The sequence below is a fragment of the Prionailurus viverrinus genome, chromosome C2, assembly GCF_022837055.1.
Source record: "Prionailurus viverrinus isolate Anna chromosome C2, UM_Priviv_1.0, whole genome shotgun sequence".
NCBI classification, from domain to species: Eukaryota; Metazoa; Chordata; class Mammalia; order Carnivora; family Felidae; genus Prionailurus; species Prionailurus viverrinus.
Window position 1 is genome coordinate 96,263 of NC_062569.1, and position 27,942 is coordinate 124,204.

General features: G+C 39.2%; 1 protein-coding gene across 5 annotated transcripts; it reads right to left on the reverse strand.

Moving 5' to 3' along the window:
• Window positions 1-4,213: 4,213 nt before the first annotated feature.
• Window positions 4,214-27,904, reverse strand: LOC125174695 (zinc finger protein 197). Of its 5 annotated transcripts, none has more exons than XM_047874344.1 (6): window positions 27,780-27,904; window positions 20,191-20,660; window positions 18,830-18,986; window positions 18,320-18,411; window positions 17,957-18,083; window positions 4,214-6,863 (listed from the first exon to the last, which is right to left on the reverse strand). In XM_047874344.1, exons 2-6 carry the CDS (start codon window positions 20,587-20,589, stop codon window positions 4,546-4,548), a joined length of 3,093 nt encoding a protein of 1,030 aa, XP_047730300.1. In that variant the 5' UTR covers window positions 20,590-20,660; window positions 27,780-27,904; the 3' UTR covers window positions 4,214-4,545. The 5 variants fall into 5 exon arrangements, with proteins under 5 accessions (XP_047730300.1, XP_047730297.1, XP_047730299.1 ...); XM_047874341.1 differs by having other exon boundaries at window positions 20,191-20,669; window positions 27,771-27,904; XM_047874343.1 differs by having other exon boundaries at window positions 20,191-20,669; window positions 27,780-27,884.
• Between the last annotated feature and the right edge of the window lie 38 nt (window positions 27,905-27,942).

Sequence of the window (27,942 nt, forward strand, 5' to 3'; positions counted from 1 at the left end):
GAGACGGGCTTCCGGCTTCCCAAGTCCCCAGGCCGGCCTCTCTAGGAATGTCGGAGGTGCTGTCTTCTCGATAGGTGTCCAATATCGCTGCGGACCAGGGATGGGAATAAAAGTGCGTAGGAGGGTGCAGGTGGACTGTGGCCCTAAAGCCTCAGGAAAGGGGACATCCCCTGGCTCGGCAGTGGTTGGGCGAAGCGTGTACGCAGGAACCTGAAGCTACAAAGCATTCGTCTGTAGAACGCCCTGATAATTTTGCCCCAAACGTTTTATTTTGAAAATATCAACAGTACAGAAAAGTTTAAAGAATGGTACAATGAGTACCTGTATCCTCCATCTGGACTCAACACTTGCCTACGTTTGCCTGATCTCTCTGTATATACTGAAAAAAATTTTTTGAAAGTTGTAAAGTTCAAAACACTTCATTCCATTCCAAATACTTCAATATGCATTCTTTCATAATATTCTCCAAACGTTATACCGCCATTACATAATGGTAAGAAAATTAACAATTCCCTAATATCATCTAATATCCAATCATATTAAAATCTCCCAACCACCCTAAAATATATATTTCATAATTTGGTTCTTCCAAATCAGTTTCACGCAGTGCATTTGGTCATGGTTTTTTAGGGTCTCGTTTTACCTTTCATTTTGAGTTCAACTCACAGCAAGTTGGAAAAATAATACCCTTCCCCCAGTTTCCCTCAACAAGTACAACTTACATAAGTAGTTTAGTATAAAAATCAGGAAATTGACACTTGTACATTGTGTATACTTCTACTTTTTATCACGTGTATATTTGTGTAACCACTACCACAATCAAGATATACTCTTTCAACACCACAAAGACCTTCCTAAGTGTTACCCTTCCCTCTCCCTGCTGTCCCTTCCCACCATCCCCAACCTCTGGCAACCACTAATCTTTCATCTCTATATAGTTTTGTCATTTTAGATTATATAAATAGAATCATACAGAATACCTTTTGAGATTGGATTTTTTTTCACTCAGCATAATTTTGAGATTCACTTGTCATTGCAGCATTAGGTCATCCCATCTTATTGTAGAGTAATAAGTATTCATGGTATAGATATAATACGGTTTTAGCCACTTGTTGAGGCTATTTGGGTTACTTACAGATGTTGACTATTACAAATAAAACTGCTATGAAGTTGTATACATGTTTTTCTGAACATAAGTTTTCATTTCTCTGGGATAAATGCTCAGGAGTACAAATACTGAGTTATATCGTAAATGCATGTTTGGGTTTTTAAGAAACTGCCAAACAGGGTGCTGACTGAGCATCTGACTCTTGACTGACTCAGGTCATGATCTCAGGATGATGGGATTGAGCCCCGCATCAGGCTCTACACTGAGCATGAAGCCTGCTTAAGATTCTCTGTGTCTGTCTGTCTGTCTCTCTCTCTCTGTCTCTCCCTCTCTGTCTCTCCCCACCCCCCCAACCTCTCCCCCGCTCAACATGCTAGCTCTTCAAAAAAAGGCAGGGGGCGGGGGAGGGGGGGGGGCGGGGAGGCTTAAAAAAAAAAACAACTGCCAAACTGTTTCCAAGAGTGTCTGTACCATTTAACAATCCCAGCAACATATGAGATCCAGTTACTCTGCATCATTGCCAACATGTAGTAATATTATTTTGTCCCCTTTTTCTAAGCTATTCTGATAGGTGTACAGTGATTTTTAACTTTTATTTTCCTAATGGCTAATGATAGTGAACAACTTTTCATTTATTTGCTACCTATTCTTTGGTGAAATCTTTACATGTCTTTTGCCCACTTTCTATTTGAATCTATTTATTATTGGTGGGTTTTGAGATTTTTTATACAGCCTAAAAACAACTCCTGTTGGATATATGGTTTGCAATTATTCCCCCCAAGTCCGTTATGTCTTGGCACTCTTAAAGTTTCTTTGCAGAGCAAATTAATTGTGATGAGGTCTAATTTGTCATTTTCTTCTTATGGACCCTGCTTTTGATATAAGTCTAAGAGTTCTTTGCTTAGTCATAGTTCCTATGTACGTATGTATGTGTTTTTGCCTATGGATATCTAATTGCACCAGCAGCATTTGTTGAAAAGGCTCTCTCTCCTCTACTAAACTGCACTTCTACCTTTGCCAAAAATCAACTGGGCATTTGTATGAGTCTCTTTCTGTCTTATGGCTCTTTAATACCTTTTAAAAACAACCTCCCTTGGGGTGCCTGGGTGGCTCAGTTGGTTAAGCAACCGACTTGGGCTCAGGTCATGATCTTGCAGTTTGAGTTTGAGCCCCGTGTAGGGCTCTGTGCTGACAGCTCAGAGCCTGGAGCCTACTTCAGATTCTATGTCTCCCCCTCTCTCTACCCCTCCCCTGCTCATGCTCTGTGTCTCTCTGTCTCTCAATAATAAATAAACGTTAAAAAAAAAAGTTAAAAAAAAAAAACCTCCCTTGTCCACTTTCATACTTTTCATTCTGGAAATGTTAATATATATACAAAAGCAGACATCAGTACAATGAACTCCCAATACTCATTCAGCTTCAACAATTATCACCTCCTGCCTTTTTCATCATATTTTTGAAGAATCCAGTGCAGTTTTCGTATACAATATCCTGTGTTCTAAATTTTCTTGTGGTGCCATTTATCTTGTTCCTCTGCCTCCTTTATTTCCTGTAAACTGGCAATAGGTCTAAGAAGCTTGATAAATCCAGGTTATACTTTTGGCTTACTGCATCACATGAGGAGGCACATTATGTAGGTTGCCTCAGTCTTAATGATGGTGTATTTTAAGTGGTTAAGAGGTGAATGCCAGCTTCTCCATTGTTAAAAGTACCTCTTTCCCTTTGTAATTATTATACAATCAGTAGTGATTCTCCTGTAGCACAAATAGAAAGCAGCTTTATATTCACTACCTCATAACAACTTTGTGAGGTAGATTTTCACCTTCCTGTTTTACAGATAAATCAAGGCTCAAGAAATGAAGGCATTTGTCCAAGGCAAGTGACAGAAACTGACTTGTATCCAGGCCTTACGACTTTAAATCTTGCGCTCCTTCCACTTTTCACTCCTGTGTACCTTTCAGTCTAATGGGGAACCAGACCTCAAGGAACTCTGGGGCTGAATTAGGATCATTTATCAACACGCCACTTTAATACTACTAGTATTAGAAACACAATCTTGATATTAAGGTTTTTTATAGACCAGTTACAGAACTGGGAATTTTGAAAATTACAGTATAAAATTAGCAACTCAAGAATACAGGATGAATTAGATCTAAGATTGGTTCATAAGGAGTGATGGGCCTGATTACTCAGAGGTAGATTCTGAATTGATTTAGTTAGAGCTTTAAGAACTCGGCTCTTTGTGAACCTTATGTAGTAAACTGAGTACTGGAACAGGATGTTGTTTCTTGAGTAACAACCTTTCATATGTCAGGAATGGTGAAATGTTGATCAGAACTGAGAATAAAGTGGCAGGGATCATTAGCTCAGGGGCTGGGGTTAAGGATTTTTCCCTATGAACAAGGAAAGCAACATAGGACTGTCCTTCCATTTTGAAATTCACCTTCTGCTAGGTTTCAAATTTGAAGGTCGAAAAATACTTTTCCTTGGCTTCAGTGTTAACAGCTGAACAGAATATTGCTTTTTCCATAATACGCCAATACTTTGCTATCAAAACAAACTACGCATATTATCTATTAACTCATTCTGAAAGCTATATTTTTAAAAAGTCTTCTTAAGACTATTAAAATCCAAAGTTAGCCATCTACCACCATACTTCCTCTTACTGTAAAAATGAGTGTTTTTGAGGCTCCTGGATTCAATTGTTCATTGACGTAATGAACAAACATTACATTATGCCATGTTCTGTATTTTGACCATACCTCTTTTATCCAACTTTATTGACAACTAAATTATTTCACAAAGTACATTCACAAACATCCTTTACTTAATCCTCAAACCTTGTGAGGTAGGCATTATATCAGCATTTCACTGACAGAGAAACTGAGGCCTAGAAACTGACTTAACAACATCACATAGCTAGTAAGAGAAAGAGCCAGGACCTAAAACTAGGTCTTCTAATTCCAAATACAGCACTCTTCTTAAGTTGCCCTCAAACAGCAGACTCTTGCCCACCCACATCCATGTCTGGCATGTCTCCATCATACTGTCCACAGAGACTTTCTGTAGCAGTGATGCAATTTTTAAAATGTACAATTTACACACTTTCAGAAACAATGTCCATTTTTTAATACAAAAATATTTTTGCTATCATTTACAACTACATCATTACATCTCATAAATTTTTTTCAGAGTCTAATTGCTCTAAGGTCCCTTTCTAGAGTCATAACAAATGGCCTGGAACAAAGTATTCTTTAACTAGAATTTGGTTTACGTTGTTGCAGTCTTGAAAGTCTACATTAGCTTTCTTCCACATGCAAATCACTGGTTTACAAAAGAGTCAATCATGATTTTTTTTCCTTGCAAGAATGATATACTGCCATTTGTCTAACAGTTACTTAGGTAGGTTGGAATTCTATCCCATTTTACATATGACACTAGATTTTCTGAATCTCTGTCTTAGACTCATTGGCATTTTGGAGCCAAGAGAATCCCTGCACAGTATGGATTTCTTGTTGAAGGTGAAGGTTTGAAGTCTGAGAGAATTCCTTCTCAGACTCATCACATTCACAGAGTTTTCCATCTGTATGAATTTTCTGATGTACAGTAAGGTTTTTTCTCTGCCTAAAAACTTTACTACAATCATTACACCCATATGGTTTCTCCCCTGTATGGATTCTCTGGTGGCCAACTAAATTCCTCTTAGAAGTAAAAGATTTTCTACACTTCTCACACTCATATGGTTTTTCCCCGGTGTGCATCCTCTGATGTACAACAAGGTTTTTATTCTGACTGAAGTCTTTTCCACACTCGTTACATTTATATGGCTTCTCTCCAGTGTGGATTCTTTGATGTACCATAAGATTTCTACTAGAGGTAAGAACTTTTCTACATATGTGACATTCATAGGTTTTTTCCCCACTGTGAATTCTCTGATGTTCAATAAGGTTTCTGTTGTAAGTAAAGCCTTTCCCACATTCATTACATGCATAGGGCTTCTCACCAGTATGGATTCTCTGATGGGCTATAAGGTTTGAGCGGTAACTGAAGACTTTCCCACAGTCACTGCATTTATAAGATTTTTCCCTTGTGTGAATCCTCTGATGTCCAATGAGGCTTTTCTTCAAAATGAAGCACTTACCACACTCATTACACTCATAGGGTTTCTCACCACTGTGGATTCTCTTATGTTCAATGAGGTTTCTGTTTGAACTGAAAGCTCTTCCACACTCATTGCATTCAAAGGGCTTTTCCCCAGTGTGGATTCTCCGATGTACGAGCAGACTTGAATTGTAACTAAAAGCCTTCCCACAATCCTCACATTTGTAGGATTTCTCCTGTGTATGTAGTTTCTGATGGACCATGAAACTTTTGCTCATAATGAAAGTTTTCCCACACTCTCGACATTCATAGGGCTTCTCCCCATTGTGGAGTCTCTCATGGTCAGTGAGGTTTCTGTTAGAACCAAAGACCTTGCCACAGTCTTTACACTCATAGAGATTCTCTCCAGTGTGAAACCTCTGATGTAAAATGAGGCTCTTCTTTAAAATAAAAACTTTCCCACATTCATTACATTCATAGGGTTTCTCTCCATTGTGGAGTCTCTGATGGTCAAAAAGGTAAGCACTCTGAGTAAAGGCTTTCCCACATTCAGTACATTTATATGGTTTCTCTCTGCTGTGCATCCTCTTATGGTCAATGAGGTTTGACTTTGAATTGAAAATCTTCCCACATTTTTTACAACCAAAAGTCTTCTTTTCTGTGTGTACTCTCTGGTGTAAGAGAAGGCTTTTGCTCCGAATGAAAACTTTTCCACATTCTTTACATTTGTACGGGTTCTCTGCACTGTGGAGTCGCTGATGGTCAACAAGGTAAGTGGTCTGAGCAAAGGTTTTCCCACATTCATCACACTTATAGGGTTTTTCCCCAGAGTGGATTCTCTGGTGTAGAATGAGGCTCTTCTTCAGAACGAAAGCTTTCTGACACTTGTTACATTTATAAGGCTCTTCCCCTTTGTGGAGCCTCTGATGATCAATGAGGTAAGCATTCTGAGAGAAAACTTTCCCACACTCGTTACATTTGTAAGGTCTCTCCCCAGAATGGCGCCTTAGATGTATAATAAGGCCTGAGTGCCTATAGAAGCCCTTTCCACACTCCTTACATTTATAAGGCTTCTCTCCAGTGTGGATTCTTTGATGGTTTAGAAGGTAAGCACTTTGAGAGAAGGCTTTCCCACATTCATTACATTTATAAGGTTTCTCCCCAGAATGGTTGCGTAAATGCATTAGAAGGCTTGAGCGCTGAATAAAGCCTTTTCCACACTCCTTACATTTATGAGGCTTCTCACCAGTGTGGATTCTCCGATGGTTTATAAGATGGGAGATTTTATTGAAATGTTTACAACATATATCACATTTGTAAAACTTCTTTCCTTCATTACCTATTAAACTTTCAGAAAGAGCTGAACCTAGAGTCAAGCTTTCTCCAAATTCCTTCCACTTTTGGCCTTGTTTTTCTGGTAGAGCCCTTTTCTTTGTATCTCGTTCACAGAGGGGACCTTTCTTCAGCGTATCTCTTTCCCCTGTTTCAGTCCCCCACTGACTTGCCACAATTTGCCATTCACATTCCTCCTCAAAATCAAGGGTCTGGGGAACACTTCCTTGAAGTCTTTTGGATGTTCCTTTCTGAGAATCTGCTCTTTGAGAAATGCTTGGCTTTGGTGTCACCTCCTCATTCTCAGTCATGGTCTCCCATTCTGGTAAAAGGAATTAAAAACGCAAATGTTACCACATCCCTACATTAGTAAGAACAAGATCTTCAAATGATTTTCAAACAAGCCAGGAGGTACACTTTTATATGGATACAAAAAGAACTTTTCACGAGATGAAGGTACGAGGCAGAATACTACCCTGACAAGGCTGACACAGTGGATTAACACAGAACTCACTCCGACACTTCTAAGCATTTTGTCTTCAGGGAGCAGATGGAGAAATATAAATGATGTTGAGTAAACAGATGCAAGAAAAAACCAAAGAGATAACATGAGATCATGTGTAGGCAGTTCAGACATGAGGCTCAGGAAGTCAGATTGAACAGGGAGAATCATTTGGCTTATAAAGAATTATCTTTTTATTTTCTTCATGCTAGGAACGGAGAGAAAATATACCTAAGAACCCTAAAGGCAATCTTTAATTTTTGAAGAGTCAAGGGCATAAACATTTTTTAATTGTTTGAAAGCAAGTAAACTACAGGGAAAAAAATCCACTAAAAAGCAACTTAATGCTTAGAATTCATATATAACTCCCACTATTCCTTTTAAAATTGAGAAATGGAAATTTTAAAATTTCACAGGAACATCAGGTCTGATTAAGACTCATATTAGAAGAAATACAGAATGAAAAGAAAAAAACATAGAGACATTTTAAAAACATAAATGTATCTACAAAATGATGCAGCTGAACTAGTAAACTGCCAAAGTCCCTTTCTACTCTGATGTTCTCAAATGTTATAAAATGTGAACTTATATTTTTGAAAATGTTTTTACAAACATTTTTCCTCACAAACGTGAGGAAAAAATATGAACTAGTTCCCCAAATTACCTAATAAGTAAAGTAATGTGAATAATAGTAATATTATCTTCTACTAGAGTAGAACAACACTCTTCTTCTACCTAAATAGAGAGAAAAGACATAGGAAAGGAGTAGCCGTTTTATTTCATTATAAACTTCTTTAATTTATGAGATGGTAAAGATAGAAAATATTCAATAAATGTTAACTTAAATTACATCCTTAGGTCAGGTTTTCCTATCTCATCTCGACTGCCCCTTTCTCCAGGATTCAGGCAGGGCTGTCAATCAAACTATTTCATCTGGCTACAGGGATGAGCATGTGTCCTATCCAGTATTGGTACTCCAGTTTCCTTATCCACAGTGATTGGATGAAGGAATGGTTTCACAGTTTAAGCTGGATGCTGGTCTCAGGAAGATTCTCTTTAAGTGGAAGTAGAAGTGTTTTAAAGGAGTAGAAGTGCTTTTAGGAAGTAGAAGTGTTGTAAGTGGTTAACTGAGATGAAAAATTGTTTAAGAAATTAGCAATTCTTGGGGCGTCTGGCTGGCTCAGTCAGTGAAGCATGCAAGTCTTTTTTTTTAAAGTTTATTTATTTATTTTGAGAGAGAGCTAGTGGGGAGGGGCAGAGAGAGAGAGAGAGAGAGAGAGAGAGAGAGAGAGAATCCCAAGCAGGTTCCACACTGTCAGCGCAGTCAGAGGAGGGCTTGAACTCGCAAACTGCGAGATCATGAACTGAACCAAAACCAAGAGTCAGTCGCTTAACCAACTGAGCCACCCAGGCACCCCAAGCATGCAACTCTTGATCTTGGGGTTATGAATTTGAGCCCCACTTTGGGCACAGTGTTTACTTGAAAACAAAAAGACAGAAATGCCTTAAAATTCATATTCAATATTCCAAATGTCTTGAAAGGAAAAAAATGATTAAAATTCTTTAAAAAAAAAAAAAAAAGGGAAATCAGCCAATTCTTGTATACACAGTAATTTGCTAGTTAAACTATCTGAAATTTCAGTATGGAAATCACACAACCTGTAGGCCTATTGAGCTTTAGAGGACTTGGTAGAAAAATGTCAGATTGATAGAGGAACCTGATTACTTTCTGCAATCTTGAATGAAGTCTACAAGAAACAGACAGGCTTCTCTACTTCCAAGCCTCCCCTCTTTAATCCATGTCCACTCCATCACCAATTATCTTTCCAATAAGTAAATCTGACCGTGTCACTCACCTGTTCAAAACAAATGATTCTTAACTACCTACAGGATAAAGCACAAATAACCAGCATAGCCCAAGAGATGCCCTCATCTACTTCCTGCGTATCTTTCTGGCTTTATTTTTTACCAGTACTCTTTATGCCCCTAGACTCTAGCCAGAAAGAACTACATGCAGATGCCCAAACATGTCATGTTTTTGCTTTCCTATCAGTGCCCATGCTTTTTTCTCTTCCTGAATTGTCGTTCTTCCTCTTCTCAATTCACTACAAGCCCAATACCTACACCCTTAAGCTCAAAAATCACCCTCTCTGGACATTACCAAATATTACAGAAATAAAAAGGATTATAAGGGAATACTAGAAATGCTTAAATTGAACAATTTAAGATGCAATAGGCAAATTCCTAGAAAGACACAAATTACTAAAAGGGACTCAAAAAGAAACAGAAGATCTGAATAGATCTATAAAAAGAGATTGACTCCATAATAATAATAATAATAATAATAATAATAATAATAATAATAAAACACCTGCAAAGAAAAGCCCAGGCCCAGAATGCTTCAATGATGAATTCTTTTTTTTTTTTTATTTTTTTTTTTTTAACGTTTATTTATTTTTGAGACAGAGAGAGACAGAGCATGAACAGGGGAGGGGCAGACAGAGAGGGAGACACAGAATCTGAAACAGGCTGCAGGCTCTGAGCGGTCAGCACAGAGCCCGACGCGGGGCTCGAACTCACGGACCATGAGATCATGACCTGAGCCGAAGTCAGGCGCTTAACTGACCAAGCCACCCAGGCGTCCCTTCACTGATGAACTCTAACAACCTTTAAAAGAAATTAATACCAAAAAAAAAAAAATTTAATACCAATTTTTCACAAACTCTTCCAAGAAACAGAAGAGTTGGGACCACTTTACAACTCATTCTATGAGATCAGTATTACCCTGATGCCAAAACCAGAAAAAGATATCACAAAAAAAGAAAAAGGAAAAGAAAGAAACCTACAAATGTATGAATATAGACCTAAAAATTCTCAACAGAATATTAGCCAACTTAATCCAGCAACACATGAAAAAAATTATACACCATGACCAAGTGGGATTTATCATAGGAAAGCAGTGTTGGTATAATTTTGGAAAATCAATTAATGTAATACATCATATCAGTGGATTGAAGGACAAAAATCACATAATCATCTCAACAGATGCAGAAAAAGCATCTGGTAAAAATCCAACAACCCTTCATGAATAACAAAGTAGGAATATAAGGGAAGTTCAGAGACCTACAAAAAAATCGAAAGCTAACATCATAGTTAATGATGAACGACTGATGCTTTCTCTCTAAGAACAGTAACAAGAAAAGGATTTCTGCTCTTGCCACTTCTATGCAATATATACTGCAGGTTTTAGCAAGGGAATTAGGCAAGAGAAAAAAATAAGTCATCCAGATTGAAAAGGAACAAGTAAAACTATTCTCTTTGCAGATGACAAGATCTTACATGTAGAATCCTAAAGGGGCACCTGGGTAGCTCAGTCAGTTAAGCATCTAACTCTTCCATTTTGGGTCGGGTCATGATCTCATAGTTAGTGAGATTGAGTCCCATGTAGGGCTCTGCACAGACAGCGCAGAGCCTGCTTAGGATTCTCTCTCTCCCTCTCTCTCTCTCTGCTCCTCCCCTGCTCATGATCTATCTCTCACAAAATAAACATTTAAAAAAGAAAAAAAAAAAAAGAAAATCCTAAAGAATCTACCAAAAAAAACTGTTAGAACTAAATAAGTACAGAAAGATTTCAGGATACAAGATCAATAAACAAAAATCAGTAGGATTTCTACATGCCAGTACTGAACCATCCTAAAGGGAAATCAAGAAAAACAGCCTAAGAAAGAGTAAAAGACTTAGGAATAAACTGATTGATTGATTGACTGATTTGGGGGAAGGGTGCAAAAAGGTGATTTTATTAGGCAGAAAGAGCTGCACGAGGGTTGTGAAGAGTGACTGGTTATATACTCTGGAGTTGGGGAAGGTAAAGACAAAAGGGAGGCCTCCAGAAGGACTTTCATATGCTAAAGAGGACTCATAAGCTACTGGAGGTCTAGCTATTGTCAAACTAAGGTTGGTTTTCCTCCAGTAAGGCATTAACATTAAGACGGTAGGGAGTTCTTGGAGAAATGTTATATTCCGTATTTGCCTCAAGTATCTGTCAACGGGCTGCAGGTTATAAGGAAATGTAATCTTATCTGCCATTTCCTTCTTGCCTTCGATCCCCACACCACTATTGGAGGGAAGGGTGATGTTAGGGAAACTGAGGCTATGGTTTCTGGAGATTAGGCTATTAATAAGATTGCCTTTTTCTTATAATTTACTAAGACATTCATAAACTGATGAAGACTCATATCCTACATGACTGGTCTCTATCAATTAACCATTATTTTTCCCTTTCCAGGTAGCCTGAATGCCTGAGGAATGTCACACATTATCTCACCTGGGGTAAGGGTGTTTGCAGGGTATCAGCTTGTCTTATGCTCCCTCATCATATATCCCTGAAAAATTTTGCCCCTTAAATCTTTAAGGTTGCTGAAGGAGAAAGGCATAAATTTTAAAAAATACAAAACTTACACTCTGAAAACTACAAAACACTGTTTAAAGAAGTTAAAGACTACATAAATGAAAACATATCAACATATCAACATATCCCATGTTCATGGACTGGAAGACTTAACATTGTTAAAACAGCAATAATCTCCACATTGATCTAAAAATTCAGTGCAACCCCTATCATAATCCCAGATGGCTTCTTCACAGAAATTGACAAACTAATCCTAAAATCAATATGGAAACTCAACAGGCCAAGAACAGCTAAAACAATATTGAAAAAGAAGAACACAGTTGAAAGGCTCATACTTCCCAATTTTATTATCTAAATGTTTATTTATTTTGAGAAACAGCGAGTGAGCGGTGGAGGGACAGAGAGAGGGAGAGAGAGAGACCCAAGCAGGCTCTGTACCATCAGTGCACAGTCCAACGTGGGGCTCGAACTCACGAACCGTGAGATCATGACCTGAGCCAAAACCAGGAGTTGGACACTTAACCGACTGAGCCACCCAGGTGGCCTTCATACTTCCTAATTTTAAAATGTACTTCAAGGGCACCTGGGTGGCTGGTAGGTTAAGGGTTGGACTCTTGATTTTGGCTTAGGTCATGATGTGAGATAACAAGCGCTGCATCAGGCTCTGCACTGATATTGGGATTCTCGCTCTCCCTCTCTCTCTGCCCCTCCCCCACTAACACACACATTCATTCTCTCTCTCTCTCTCAAAATAAATAAATAAACTTTAAAAAAAATACACTTCAAAACAACAGTAATAAGACAGGGTGCCACTGGCATAAGATAGACATACAATCAAAGGAATAGAACTGAGAGTCCAGAAATAAGCTGGACTGATTTATGGTTAACTGATCCTCAAAAGGGTACCAAAACAATTCAATGGGGAAAAATGGTCCTGAGATAATGAAATAGGCACATGGAAAGAATGAAGTTGGACCTTAATCACACCATATACAAAAATTACTCAAAATGGATCAAAGAGACCTAAACATAAGAACTAAAACTATAAAACTGTTAGAAGAAAACATAGACATAAATTTTAATGACCTTGGATTAGGCAATAGTTTCTTAGATGACACCAAAACATAAGCAACAAAAGAAAAAGTAAACTGAAATTCATCATAATTAGTAACGTTTGTGTTTCAAAGGACACCACTGACAAAGTGAAAAGACAACTCACAGAATGGGAGAAAATACTTGAAAGTCCCATATCTGGTAAGGTATTTGTATCTAAAATATAAAAACTCCTACAAATCAACAATAAAAAGACAACCCAATTAAAATATAGGCGAAGAATAATGAAAAGACATTGCATCAAAGACATACAAACAGCCCATAAGCACATGAAAAGTTGCACAACATCTTTAGCCATCAGGGAAATGCAAATGAAAACCACAATGAGATCTTTTTAGACCTACTAAGATGGCTAAATCAGAAAGTGTGATAATAAAGCTGGGAAAGATCTGGAGAAATTGGAACCCTTATACACTACTGGTGAGAGTGTAAAATGGTGCAGCAACTTTGGAAGTGTCAGCTCCTTATATGATTAAACATAGAGTTACCATATGACCCAGAAATTCCACTTCCTGGTATACTTCCAAGAGAAATAAAAATATACACATCCACAGAAAAACTTGTACACAAATATTTACAGCAGTGTTGTTTATACAACAGCTCAAAGGTGGAAGCAACATTTTTCAATGACCATCAACTGATGAATGAATCAAGAAAATGTGATATATACACACAAGAGAATATCATTAAAAGGAATAAAGTAGGGGTGCGTGGGTGGCTCAGTCAGTTGAGTGTCCAACTTTGGCTCAGGTCATGATCTCGCGGTTCACCAGTTCGAGCCCCATGTTGGGCTCTGTGCTGACAGCTCAGAGCCCAGAGCCTGCTTTGGCTTCTGTGTCTCCCTCTCTCTCTGTCTCCCACTCATGCTCGGTCTCTCCGTCTCTCAAAAATAAATAAAAACATTCAAAAATAATAATAAATAAACGGATAAAAGGAATAAAGTATTAATACATGCTATAACATGGATGAACCTTGAGAACATTATGCCAAGTAAAAGCAGCTGCAGAAGACCTGTGTGATTTCATTTACATAAAATGTCCATAGAACAGGCAAATCTAGAGAGACAGAAAGCCGATCAGTGGTTGCCTAGGGCTGGGTTGGAGGAGCAGTTGGGTGAAATGAGTATGACTGCTATATGATATAAGGTTTCTTTTGGAGTGATGAACTGTTATAAAATTAATTGTGATGAGGGTCGCACAGCTCTGTGTGTATACTAATTAAAGCACTGTAACCTTTAATTGGGTGAGCCACATGGTACATACATTGTATCTCAATAAAACTGTTATTAAAATAAAAAGTCACCCCCTCTATAAATCTTTCCCTGAGCCACCCACCCCTGCCCCGACTCTCCCAGTCCCTCCACCATCCCAAGCTCCTATGGGCTCCCACGCTTGTGCACATTTTATTATATAGCATCTGCCACAGGGTATTGTAATTATTAGTGTAAATGTCTACCAATCCAATTTGAATGTTTGAAGGCAGGGGCTAACTTTGACACAGGAAGTACTATTTCTTTAATTTCCTTCAAATTCTATTCCAATCTCTTAAATAAACGTATACAAATCTTTTACATATTGAAGCAGTGTATGCAAGCCATCTGAGAATCTGCTTTTCTACCAGTTTATCCATGCATGGAAACTGAGTGCACAGAATTGTCATATTTGATAATGTCATAGTATAATTCCAAGTCAAAACACCACAGTTTGCTTAGTACTTTCTCTATCTTGGTGAATTTGCTTGTGCTCAACTTTTAACCATTATAAATACTTTACTGGCACTATTAGACATATTATTTATTTTCCTCTTTCTGAACAATCTCCTTAAGGTATCCTCCTCAAATGAAAATCACTAGGTCAAAGGGCATAAACACCTGGGTATCTGCTTGCTAAAGCCCCAACAACACTGCAGTTAAAGAGTATCTTATTTAATAAAGTTGATTCAAACTTCTCTTTCCTCAAAGAGCTAGAATAAGCAATTCCATTTCCTCCTCCTCCTCCCTTTCCTCCTCCTCCTCTCCTCCTCCTCCTTCTTCTTTAGTTTAACTCTTAGACTAATCGAGAATTTATTTTGGCTTACAGCATGAGTTACACGGATCCATGGTGAGTGTTCATAAAATTCACCAATTTACTCATAAAACATTTAAAAAACTCTTAGAAAAGATGGATTATTGAGTAAATAGCATTGCAACTACTAAAAGTCATTTGGGTTAAAAAAACAAACTGGGTTCCTATGTCATTCTGTAGATCAAGATAATTTTTAGATCATGTAAAGCTCAAATGTAAAAATGAAACAGTAGGGGCACCTGGGTGGCTCAGTTAGTTAAGTGTCCGAATGGCTCAGGTCATGATCTCACGGTTTGAGAGTTTGAGCCCTGTATTGGGATCTCTGCTGTCAGTGCAGAACCTGCTTTGGATGCTCTGTCCCCCTCTCTCTGTCCCTCTCCTGCTTGTACCCTCTCTCTCTCAAAAATGAATAAACATTAAAAAAAAATGAAACAGTAAAAGTATCCGAAAAAAATACGAGTGATTTTTTAAAAAACAATTTTACTGAGAAGACAACAAAGACTATAAAGGAAAACACTGCTAAGTTTAATGCTACCATAAAAGATTTTCTAGGTCTTAAAAAAAAACAACTCATAAATAACATTAAAAGGCAAAAAAATGGGAAAAATATACGCAATACTTGACAAAGGGTCAGCAGTTTAATAAATAAAAGAAATATGTAGAAAGTATACGAATAGGAGTGAAACCAATAAACATGTGAAAGGATTTCCCCACACAATAATCAAAGAAATGACAACCAGAAAAATAGTATTTGTCATCTACCCAGCAGAGATTTAAAACAATGATCAAATCATAAGCACGTATAAGAGAAATGGGCCCTCTTTTACTCTTTTCATGGGAATGTAAATTGGTACATCACTGGTAGAAAGCAGTTTGGTAACATGTAATATAAAATCTAGGGGTGCCTAGGTGGCTCAGCCAGTTAAGCATCAGACTTCAGCTCAGGTCATGATCTTATGGTCTGTGAGTTTGAGCCCCATGTTAGGCTCTGTGCTGACAGCTCAGAGCCTGGAGCCTGCTTCACAATCTGTGTCTCTGTCTCTCTCTGCCCCTCCCCTGCTCACACTCTGTCTGTCTCTCTCTCTCAAAAATAAATAAACATTTAAAAAAAAATTTACTGGGACTTAGGGTACCTGGGTGGCTCGGTCTGTTAAACATCCAACTTGATCTCACAGTTCATGGGTTCGAGTCCCACATCAGGCTCTCTGCCATCAGCGCGGAGCCCACTTTAGATGCTCTGTTTCCCTCTCTCTCTGCCCCTTCCCCCCAAAATAAATAATAAGAAAACATTAAAAAAATAAAATTTATAAAAAATAAATAAAATCTACAGAATGTTGGGCCCACTATCGGTACATCTGAGATCATAAAAGATATATCCTCGGGGCGCCTGGGTGGCGCAGTCGGTTAAGCGTCCGACTTCAGCCAGGTCACGATCTCGCGGTCCGGGAGTTCAAGCCCCGCGTCAGGCTCTGGGCTGATGGCTCAGAGCCTGGAGCCAGTTTCCGATTCTGTGTCTCCCTCTCTCTCTGCCCCTCCCCCGTTCATGCTCTGTCTCTCTCTATCCCAAAAATAAATAAACGTTGAAAAAAAAAAAAAAAAAGAAAAAAAAAGATATATCCTCATTAATTGTAAAAATATACAGTATACATTACTGTAGACAATAAAATAGTAAGGTTGAGACATGGCAAAAAAAAAAATCAGTATTTTCACATATGTAAACCATAGTTAATTAGAAAACATCAGAAAAGACTCCAATTTCGAAGAACCAATGTAACCTGAAATATACAAGATCTAGATGAAGACAATTTTAAACAGGCCTGAAACATAAAGGCAGTGCTTAACCAATAGAAAAGCATGTAATGTTCTTAAACAGAAATTCAGTATCATAAAGCTGTCAAGGTAAAGCATGATACATAAACAATGGAATACTACATACTATGCAGCTATTTAAGCTGATATTATGAATCTGTATTTCAGTATAAATTCGATCAGTGCATTAGTTGATTCCTCAATTTTTTTTTTATTTTTTATTTTTTTAACACATTTATTTTTGAGACAGAGAGAGACAGAGCATGAACGGGGGAGGGGCAGAGAGAGAGGGAGACACAGAATCTGAAACAGGCTCCAGGCTCTGAGCAGTCAGCACAGAGCCCGACGCGGGGCTCGAACTCACATACCGCGAGATCGTGACCTGGGCCGAAGTCGGATGCTTAACCGACTGAACCACCCAGGCGCCCCTGATTCCTCAATTTTTAATGTCTATTTTTCCAAACAAAATCTTACCTTTTTCTTCAAAGTCCAGCACAAAGCTACTTTTTTTTTTTTTTTTAACATTTATTTATTGTTGAGAGACAGAAAGAGAAAGAGCACAAGCAAGATAGGGGCAGAGGGAGAGGGAAACACAGAATGTGAAGCAGGCTCCAGGCTCTGAGCTGTCAGCACAGAGCCCGATGCAGGGCTTGAACCCACGAACCATGAAATTGTGACCTGAGTCAAAGCTGGATGCTTAACCAACTGAGCCACCCACGCACCCCCAAAGCTACCTCTTTTATGGCCTTTCCTAGTCCCAGAAACGGTAATGGTTGCTTTGTCCCCTTCATTTCCATCTGAAAAGGTTTATCACAGTCTTATACTCTGCTTTGTTCATTCTTATTTTACTCTGCTTTGTTTATTCTTTCTATGCTCATTTCCCAAACCACGATAAGCTAATGGCAGAATCACATCATTTCCACCACATGATAGATATTTTAATGTCTATTGGAAGCACAAATGCCTACTAAGTACTTTTAAATGTTCTTACTTTATTAATAGTCAGAAAAATCCACCAGAGTATAAAGATATAACTTTAGAAAATCCTACCAGCAACCATTTAAAAGAATGGGATTACACAGCACCAATAAAGGCAGAGCAAAAGAAGCATTCTTATGTAACACTCCGCGGGGATCCCAGAAATCACTATGGAAAGGAATTTGGCAGTATGAGGCAAGAACTGCATAACAATTCAAACTTAAGCCTAGTAATTCTACTTCTAAAAAATAATGAGAAACAAAGAAAGACCCTAGGTATAGGGATAGACTATTAGAGAATTATCTAAAATAAGGAAATGGCTGAATTATGGCACAAATTATGTAGCCAATAAAAAAACTCATATAGAAAAAAAACAAAGGTAATATGTCAAAATTTTGATAGTAGTTGTCTACAGTGGGTTTAACAAAGTTATATTTTCTTCTTTCTAATATTCTATGTATTCCAAAATATACTACTTTCATAATCAGAGAACAAAGACTAATGAAATAAAGGTAAGAATGATGGGAAGAAAGAGTCCTTACCTAGGGAGGTCACATTTCCATAATTCTCCAGCATCACATCCCAGTACAAGGCCCTCTGAATTGGGCCCAGACACTCCCATTCCTCTGAAGTGAAGCATACTGACACCTCCTCAAACATCACCAACTCCTGAAATAACAGGAGTATGTGAGATTCTCCGTGCCTTGGAGCTCCCCTACTGAGATGAACAAGAACAATCAAAGAGTCCTAATGAAACCCCACATAAAGTCTACCCTCCAAACGCTTGGACTGTGATTTAGAGACAAGAACTGACTGGGCCCCAAACATTAGGATGACAGAGGGCACCTCAGCCAGTTTGGTAGTGCAGAGAGGGCCTTAGGAAGGAAAGAGAATGCAAACCTTACCTGGGGCTGGGCTGTTAGGAGCATGAGGGCCATTAATTGATTTCTTGGATTCTCTTCCTGGGAAAGGGCAGAAGCTTCAGGGGCAGGAGAATCTGAGGAAGGAGAAAAAGCTACATGTGAAGTTACTGCTGTTCCTGCCCACTACTCCAAGTCCTGTATCTTTGACAAACAAAGAATTCAGAAAGACCCAGAACTCCCAGGTCTAGACAATGATGGCTATAAAATGACTTACAAACCTTTTGAGTGACCCTGTGTCTCCCTCTCTCTCTCTGCCCCTCCCCTGCTTGCACTCTGTCTCTCTCCCTCTCTCAAAAAAAGTAAATAAATATAAAAAAAAAAAGAAATTAAAGGTAAGAGGGACCCAGGAAAGGGCAGGTAGGGAAGAGCAGAAAGAACTTGGTACCACAAGGGTTTCATATACAAGACAGGAGAGGAAGCAACTAACTGGGAGTACGGGGATGAGCCATAATAAAGATTCTGAGAAAGTCCAAAGCCAGGGCCACCAAGTACCATGTTGAGGATCCTGGAGATTGAACACCACTGGGTCAGTAAAAGGATTTTGGCAAATTTCAGCTATGTGGCTGCCACTGGGTGCATGAGGAACTGCTGCTCCTGGAGTACTCATCCCCTCCTGGAGAATGTCCTGGTCCTGAACAAGAACTGGAACCTGAGAATAAGCAAAACAAAATAAGCCAACTCTTCTTGTACCTCCAGAAAATGGACTCACCTAACCACCATGGACCTCTTTCTGCCCACAGTCTAGAACGAACTATGAGATCAGAGACCCACCTCAAGTACGGAGCATCAAAACAGCAGTAAAGTTTTGCCTTGAGAACAATGGAGCTGGCCCTCTAGCTCCACTCATGGCACTGGTGACCTCTCCCCCACTGAGACTGAACAGAATGGTGGAAACAAAGCCACACCTGGGTGTGGGCTAAGAATCAAATGGGAAGTAACAAGTCACAAAGGAATGGGTTTTAGCTCTAGATCTGGTTTTAGATCAGACTTAGGTTCAATATACTCTTCTACCTATTTACCCCTTTGTTATCCCTTCTTGCCCCAAGAGAAGGAACACTAGAGTCGACACATGGTTTTGTTGCTAGCTAGCTATCTGACACAATGCAATCGAGTGAAACTTTTTCTGTCTCCATTTTTTTATCTCTTAAATGAGGATGGATTAGTGCTTTATAATGAAATATTTAGCTCTAAAATTCTTCATTTTTATGATTAAAATAAACAAGCCCATCCCTGGCGCCATTCCCAAGTTTAAGTTAAGTTAACTTAAGTCTGAACTTAAGTTCAGACTTCCTTACGTACAAATGTTTCTAGTGGACTACAGATTGACAGAAAGAGATCTAACACACACTAGGAAATATATTAAGATTCCAATTTAATGGTCAAGAATATAAAATCTTTCCAGAAGTAAGATTCCCTGGGTCAGAGAATCCCTAGGGGCACACATAGGGAGATCCTGCCAGATTAAGAAAGCTTCAGTCTTGCTCCCCCTTGCCTTTCCAGACTTAATACAAACAATACATATGCTTCTGTTTAGGGAAATACTTAGAAACACTATGTTTTTCAGATTACTGAACCAAACCTCAGCATTAGCAAGCATCACCCAGAAGGACAAAGCACAGTTAATGCCTTTGTGCTACTTCTGAATTGGGCCCAAGGCCCCAGTCATAAATCCACTTCTCTGCAGATATGCCATGATGTGAAATAGCTCATGAACCTGCTGTAATAAGCATTAGGGTGGCTAATGTGCTATTAATTATTTATGAAAATCACAGGATCACCCTCCGGCACAGCTTGCCCTGGCTCAATTCTCTCCTGCCTTCCATCCCAAACTCTCTCCCCTCCCCCGTTCTCACTTTCAGTGCTGGTCCATCGAGGTCTTGCTGTAGCTCCTCTACCAGGGCCACGGCCTCCTCACCACTCCCAGGGCGATGGATCTGCACCCAGGTCCGAATCTCCCCAGGCAAGATGCTCAGGAACTGCTCCAGGACCAGCAGCTCCAGGATCTGGGCCTTGGTACGTGCTTCTGGCCTCAGCCACCGGCGACAGAGCTCCCGGAGCCGGATCAGCGCCTCCTGGGGTCCAGATGTCTCATGGTAACGTAACTGTCTAAAGTGCAGGTGGGAGGTCTCCCAAACAGAGGAGCTGCTTCCTTGGAAGCTGGTTCCCCATTTCCAAGTATCATCCTTCCCTTTAACAAGACCCTCTTGTCTCAGAGCATTGTGGCCCCAATTTTCTCTTGTCATTGTTGTCATTTAAGATAGGCTCCTCTCCGGGTCCCCTCGATCCTTGCTTGATTTCTTCCTTAAAGCTTGGAGAACATCATCTAGAAGACCTCAAGAAGTCATTGATAACATTAACCCAAAGGAACAACCAAGTTTTCGAGCCCCCAGTTTCTAGTGATGAAGAGAACCTCCCTGAACACAAGTTTCTAGGTGCTGAGCAGTGCTTCCTCTGACAGAAGCCCCTGCCCAAGGCTCTGAAGACATAGACACTCATGTTACCCAGACCACTGCTACAACCAAAGATATGAAATTCCTTTAGTCTTTTTTTTAATGTTTATTTATTTTGAGAGAGAGCGCGTACGCGCACACATGAGCAGGGGAAGAGCAGAGAGGGAGAAAGAGAATCCCAAGCAGGCTCTGCTTACAGTGCAGAACTCCATGTGGGGCTTGAACTCACAAACCCTGAGATCATGACTTGAGTCCAGATGCTTAACCGAATGAGCCACCCACATGCCCCCAAATTCCTTTAGTCTGCATTCACAGTGTCTCCTCCACCTAATTACAGTAAATCCTTTATCTACCACTCTAACAATGGGCATCCTGGCTACTCCTGTGTGACCCTGAATAAGTTACCTCACTTCCGAGTTTTAGTTCTTTTTTTTTTTTTTTTAAGCTTATTTATTTTGAGAGAGAGCGAGCGAGCAAGAGAGAGGACGCACAAGCAGGTGAGGGGCAAAGAGAGATGGAGAGAAAATCCCAAGCAGGCTCCACACTGTCAGCACGGAGCCCAACACAGGGCTTGAGCCTACGAACCGTGAGATCATGACCCGAGCTGAAACCAAGAGTCAGACGCTTAACCAACTGAGTCACCCAGGCACCCCTTTGAGTCTCAGTTTCTTAACCAGCAAAATAGGGGTAATAACAGTTCCTATCTCAGAGGCTTGTGTGAGAATTTGACATCTACATGCATTTCAAGTTTTGGACAGTGCCTGGTATACGGACTCAAAAATTAGTTACTATCCTTCTTTAATTAGCACTCTTTCCTATGTTCTGTGCAGTCAACAAGTATGGTCTTTTTTTTTTTTTTTTTTTTAATGTTTATTTTGAGACAGAGAGAGCACAAGTAGGGGAGGGCGCAGAGAGAAGGAGACACAGAATCTAAAGCAGGCTCCAGGCTCTGAGCTGTCAGCACAGAGCCCAGTGCAGGGCTTGAACCCACAAACCACAAGATCATGACCTGAGCAGAAGGTGGACGTTCAACCAACTGAGCCACCCAGGCGCCCCTAACAAGTATGGTCTTAATCCTGATACACAGAAGACAAAACCCTAACACCTTCTCAATTAACAAAGAAAAGCTGAACTAAGTTAGCTTTACTGTATATACTTTGGATTCTCTGAAAATTATTTATCCATTAATCAAAATATTTGGATACATTTGACTTTTATTATACAAAACTTAGGCTTGCTGCTCTCTAAAAATCTTCTTTTTTTAGAAATAACATTTATTGTTCTCATTACAAAACATAAAATTTGTAAAATCAAAAAACACACAAAACCAAAGAATAATCACTGCTATTGTTTTGTACTATTATCTTCTGATCATTTCTCCCTGTACCGATTTGGATCACATGATTGGAACCAATAGTACAGCTCTGTAACTTGCTTCTCACATGTTATCTCATGAACATGACATCACATAGTCTTTATCATTATTTTAGGAGCACATGAGACTATGCATACTTAAGTAGTCCCCTATTGTTAAACAATTAAATTATTTATAATTTCCTCTTATTATAAATTAGGCCACAATGAACATCTTTGCTGATGAATTTTTGGTTATACCTCTGCTTATTTTTTCAGGAAAAATTCCCAGAAACAAAAAACTGTTGGGCTGGAAGATGAGAATAGTTTTAAGCTTTCAAAGTCATAACGGTTAAAACACTATCAATGACATACGAATGCACTCTCACTAATTTTATTTAACACTCGGACCCTTAAGGAGCATGTATATAATTGAACAGAGGAGGCAGAAATGTAAACACAATATCAATATAATGTATAAGTAAAATTAATAGGAGGTCATACAAGCACAGAAAGAATTCATGGAAGGTAATTTTGGATTGGGCTTTAAAGAAAAATAAAGACCACTGGAGTATTAGGCAAGCCATTCCAGGAATAAAGAAACTATATTTTCAAAAGCATGGGGATGACAGTATAGCTCTATTACAAATGTGCTTTGAAAAAAAAAGAAAAAAGAAAAAAGAAAGAGGAAAAACAAAACAAAACAAAAAATGTACTTTGCAAACCAGAGAAGTAAACTCTGGAGGTAAGGCCATGGGAGTAGAGTCGAGAAGTAAACAGAAGTCAAATTCTAAAGGCTCTTAAGAGGCAGAACAAAGAGGTGATCACATACTATATGTGATAAGCAACCAATAGAGAGATTTTACTTTATATTTTTTGTTATTTTTTTTTAATTTTTTTTTTCAACGTTTATTTATTTTTTTTGGGACAGAGAGAGACAGGGCATGAACGGGAGAGGGGCAGAGAGAGAGGGAGACACAGAATCGGAAACAGGCTCCAGGCTCTGAGCCATCAGCCCAGAGCCTGACGCGGGGCTCGAACTCCCGGACCGCGAGATCGTGACCTGGCTGAAGTCGGACGCTTAACCGACTGCGCCACCCAGGCGCCCCTGCTATTTTTTAAAATAGGTAATACTGATTCAAAGTTTTAAATTATAAAATGTATACTGTGTAAAGTTTCCCTCTTCCCATTAGTTTCTTATTTATCTTATGTATCTTTACAGTTATTATGTGTGTATGTGCATATATATAAAACAATGTATAATATATATATTTCTTCATAAACGATAGGACACCATGAGTCATGTACTGCATCTTCCTTTTCTCAATTAACAATGTATCTTAGGGATGCCTGGCTGCCTCAGTCAGTGCAGCATGCAACTCTTGATCTTGGGGTTGTGAGTTCAAGCCCTAGGTTGGATGTAGATTACCTAAGATTACTTAAAAATAAAATCTGTTTAAAAAAAAAAAATGTATCCTAGAGATCTTTCCTATCACACATAGCTCCTCCTGTCTTTTTACCGATGCATAGTATTGCTGTATGGGTGTATCATAATTTATTTACCCACTCTATCACAGATGGGCAGTTTTTAATCTTTTCTAACTAACAATATTCTCATGAAAAACTCTGGGCATCTATCAATTTGCATGTGGGTAGGCATACACATGAAAAGTTCCTCGAAGCAGAATTGCTGGATCAAAATTTATGTGACTTTATAATTTTGATATTGCCTATTAGTCCTTCATTGGGCCTGGACTAATTTACAATTTACACTTCCAGCATGAGCAATATGGGAGTACCTTTTTCCTCACTCCTTCACCAAATCTAACTTGCATTTTGAGTAAATGAGTGTATTTTTAAAAGGAAAATTAGTCCTTTGTTACGATAGGAGTGGCAAATTTTTCCTTTGTCATGTCTTTGCCATATATCTCATGTGACTTTCTTTATATTTGTTTCACCATGCAATCATTTTTTTTTTTTTTTATGGCTCTGGGTTTTGTGTCAGAGTTAGAAAGGATTTTCCCACTCTAAGTGTGAAGGAAGTACTAACAAGGTCAGAAATCTATATAGGACGAATGATGGGGGAGGGAGGACTGGATCTTAGGAAGGCCAGTAAAGTTTTTGCAATAGTCCAAACAAATGATGAAATTCTACACTAATCAGCAGTAAGGATAAAACAATTGAGAAAAACTGAGCAGTTCTTGGCAATTGATCTGGGTGTGGGTGATGGAAAGGAACTTTCAAAAAGGATTTCTATTCCATGTTCACAGACCGAAAGATTCAATATTGCCAAAGTGCCAGTTCTTTCCAATTTATCTACAGATTCAATGCAATGCCAATCAAAATCTCAGCAAGTTATTTTGTGGACACCAACAAACTCACTCTGAAGTTTATACAAGAAGCAAAAGACCCAGAATAACCAATAAAACATTCAAAAAAAAGGACAAAGTAGAAGGACTGACACCACACAACATGAAGTAATGAAGACAGTGTGGTATTGGTGAAAGAACAAATTAATGGAACAGAATAGAGAGCCCATAAATAGATCCACATAAATATAGTCAACTGTTATTTGATAAAGGAGCAAAGGAAATACAATGGAATAAAGAGTCTTTTCAACAAATGGTACCAAGACAACTGGACATCCACATACTTATATACTGACTAACTAAATAAGTAAATAGATAAATCACTTAGACACAAATCTTACACCCTTCACAAAAATAACTCAAAACGGATCTAAATGTGAAATGCAAGAGGCACCTGGGTGGCTCAGTTGGTTAAGCATCTGACTTCAGCTCAAGTCATGACCTCACAGTTCGTGAGTTCGAGCCCCATGTCAGGCTCTCTGCTGAAAGTTGGGGGCCTGGAGCTTTCTTTGGATTCTGTGTCTCCCTCTCTCTCTGCCCCTCCCTTGCTCATGCTCTGTCTCTCCCTCTCTCTCAAAAATAAACATCCAAAAAAAATTTTTTTAATGTGAAATGCAAAACTATGAAACTCCTAGAAGATAACAGAAGAAAACCTAAATGATCTTGGGTATAGTGATGACTCTTTAGATAAAACACAAAAGTGTGATTCGTGAAAAAAAATAATAAACTGAACTTTGATAAAATTTAAAAACTTCTGCACTGTGAAAGACAATGTCAAGAGAGTGAGATAACAAGCCATAGACTGGGAAAAATATTTGCAAAAGACACACTTAATCTGATAAAGGACTGTTAACCTTTTTATACATTATACAAAGAACTCTTAAAACTCAACAATAAGAAAACAAACAACTCAATTAAAAAAATGGCCCAAACACCTTAACCAACACCTCACCAAAGAAGATATACACATTCTTGGGGCGCCTGGGTGGCTCAGTCGGTTAAGCGGCTGACTTCGGCTCAGGTCATGATCTCACGGTCCGTGGGTTCGAGCCCCACGTCGGGCTCTGTGCTGACAGCTCAGAGCCTGGAGCCTGTTTCAGATTCTGTGTCTCCCTCTCTCTGACCCTCCCCTGTTCATGCTCTGTCTCTCCCTGTCTCAAAAATAAATAAAATGTTAAAAAAAATTTTTTAAGAAGATATACACATTCTAAACAAGAATATACAAAGATGTTCCACATCATATGCCACCAGGGAAATGAAAGTCAAAACAACAGTGAAATACCATTACACACCTATTAACACCACCAAATCCAGAATACTAACCCCACCAAAAGCTGGTGAGGATGTGAAGTAACAGGAATTCTCATTCATTACTGGTGAGAATGCAAAATGGTACAGCCAACTTTGGAAGACTGTTTTGGCAGTTTCTTGCAAAACTAAACATACTCTTTAACATACAATCCAGCAGTCATGCCCTTTGGTATTTATTGAAAGGAGTTAAAAACATATGTCCACACAAAAATCTGCACACAAATGTTTATAGCAGCATTATAAATAATTGCCAAAATCTGGAAGCAACTGAGATGTCCTTCACAAGGTGAATGGATAAATGTAATACATTCCAACAACGGAATATTATTCAGCACCAAAAAGAAATGAGCTATCGAGCCATGAAAAGATGTGGAGGAATCTTAAAATGCCCATTACTAAGTGAAAGAAACCAATCTGAAGAGACAATCTACTGTACAATTCCAAATACATGGCATTCAAAAAAAGGTCAAACTACAGAGTCAGTAAAAATATCAATGGTTGCCAGGGGGTGGGAGAAGAGAGGGATGAACAGGCAGAGCAGAGAGGATTTTTAGGGCAGTGAAACCACTCTGCACGATACCATAATGGTGGATACATTATATATGTCATTTTACATATGTCCAAACCCATAGAATGTATACCACCAAGAGTGAACCCTAATGTAATGACTATAGAATTTGGGTGATTATGACATGACAACGTAGTTTCATCGATTTTAACAAATGTACCAGTCTATGGGGGATGTTATAAGTGGGGGAAGCTGTGCATGAATGAGGGAAGTATATGGAAAATCTCTGTGCTTTCTGCTCACTTTTGGTGTGAAACTAAAACTGCTCTAAAAACTAAAGTTTATTTTGAGAAAAATAAATAAAAGGGGAGAAAAGGATCTTCTACGGTAAATTATTAGAACTCTACTCTTCCTTCACAGATATAAATAAATCTTACAACATACATTTTGTTTACTTCCCACAAAACATTTGTGAGCTCTGAGTTAAAAAAGAATAAGAGAAGGCTCAGAAGAGCTAAGTAATTCACTCAAGGCCATTTGACTGGTTGTATGTGGGAGTAAATTCTGAAATCAGGGATTTTAATTCCAAAAGTCCAAAATACTTCCATCTAAAAGACTTCTGAAAGCCAAACAACATCCATTCTAAACCAAAAGTTTCCAAACACCAGTTCATTACAAAGATTTAATCTGGCAAACTGTAAAACAAAAAATACAGTAACTATACACAGTGACTAACAGAGGTTGGCAATGACCTTTCTTGCAAACGATGGCATTTATTCCGAGCTTACAGTGTCAGTACTTAGCTTTAAAATATATTCCTTTGGGGCACCTGGGTGGCTCAGTGGGCTGGCCAACAGACTCCTGATTTCATTTAAGGTCATGATCTCACTCACGGTTGTTGAGATGGAGCACTGCATCCGGCTCTGCGCTGACAACGCAGAGCACAGCCTGCTTGGGATTCTCTCTCTTTCTCTCAAAATAAATGAATGAATATATATATTAAATAATGGCGGCATGGGTGGTGTAAGTATGCTTTTTAAACACCATTACAACACAAAATTAAAAGATAAAAAGTAATCCATCCCTACCAAAAAACAAAAAACAAAAAAGTCCCCAGGAGTCTGGTTGCCACGGCTCTAGGAACTCCCAAGCTGTCTCTACCAGCCTCAGAAAAGACTGGGAAAAGCAGAAAGGCCCGGCTACTGAGGCAGCTGTCCTCATTGTTTGACTCGAGCACCACAGACACACAAAGACTCAGAGGTGCTGTCTTCACTACCTTCCCCACGCCGCCATCTGCCCAGTCCAAGCCACGGCGTCCACGCCAACACGGAACTGAGTAGGGGCCGTGCTGGGGGCCAGTGGCCAGGAGGGGTCGGCTAGGTGTGCGCTGCCCTAGGGAGCTCATGCTCGCTTCTCCGGCCGCCCACCCGACCCCAGCTTACCCCGCTCACCCGGGATTCCCGCTGCGCTTCCGGCCTTAGGTACCGCCGCCCGGGCACCAGAACTCCAAGAGATGACACGGGAACAGGACGCAACTGCGGCCGAGGACCAGAATAATGGCTGACCCGCTCGTACCGCTACTTCCGGTTGCTCACCAGCCCCTCCCATCCCTGG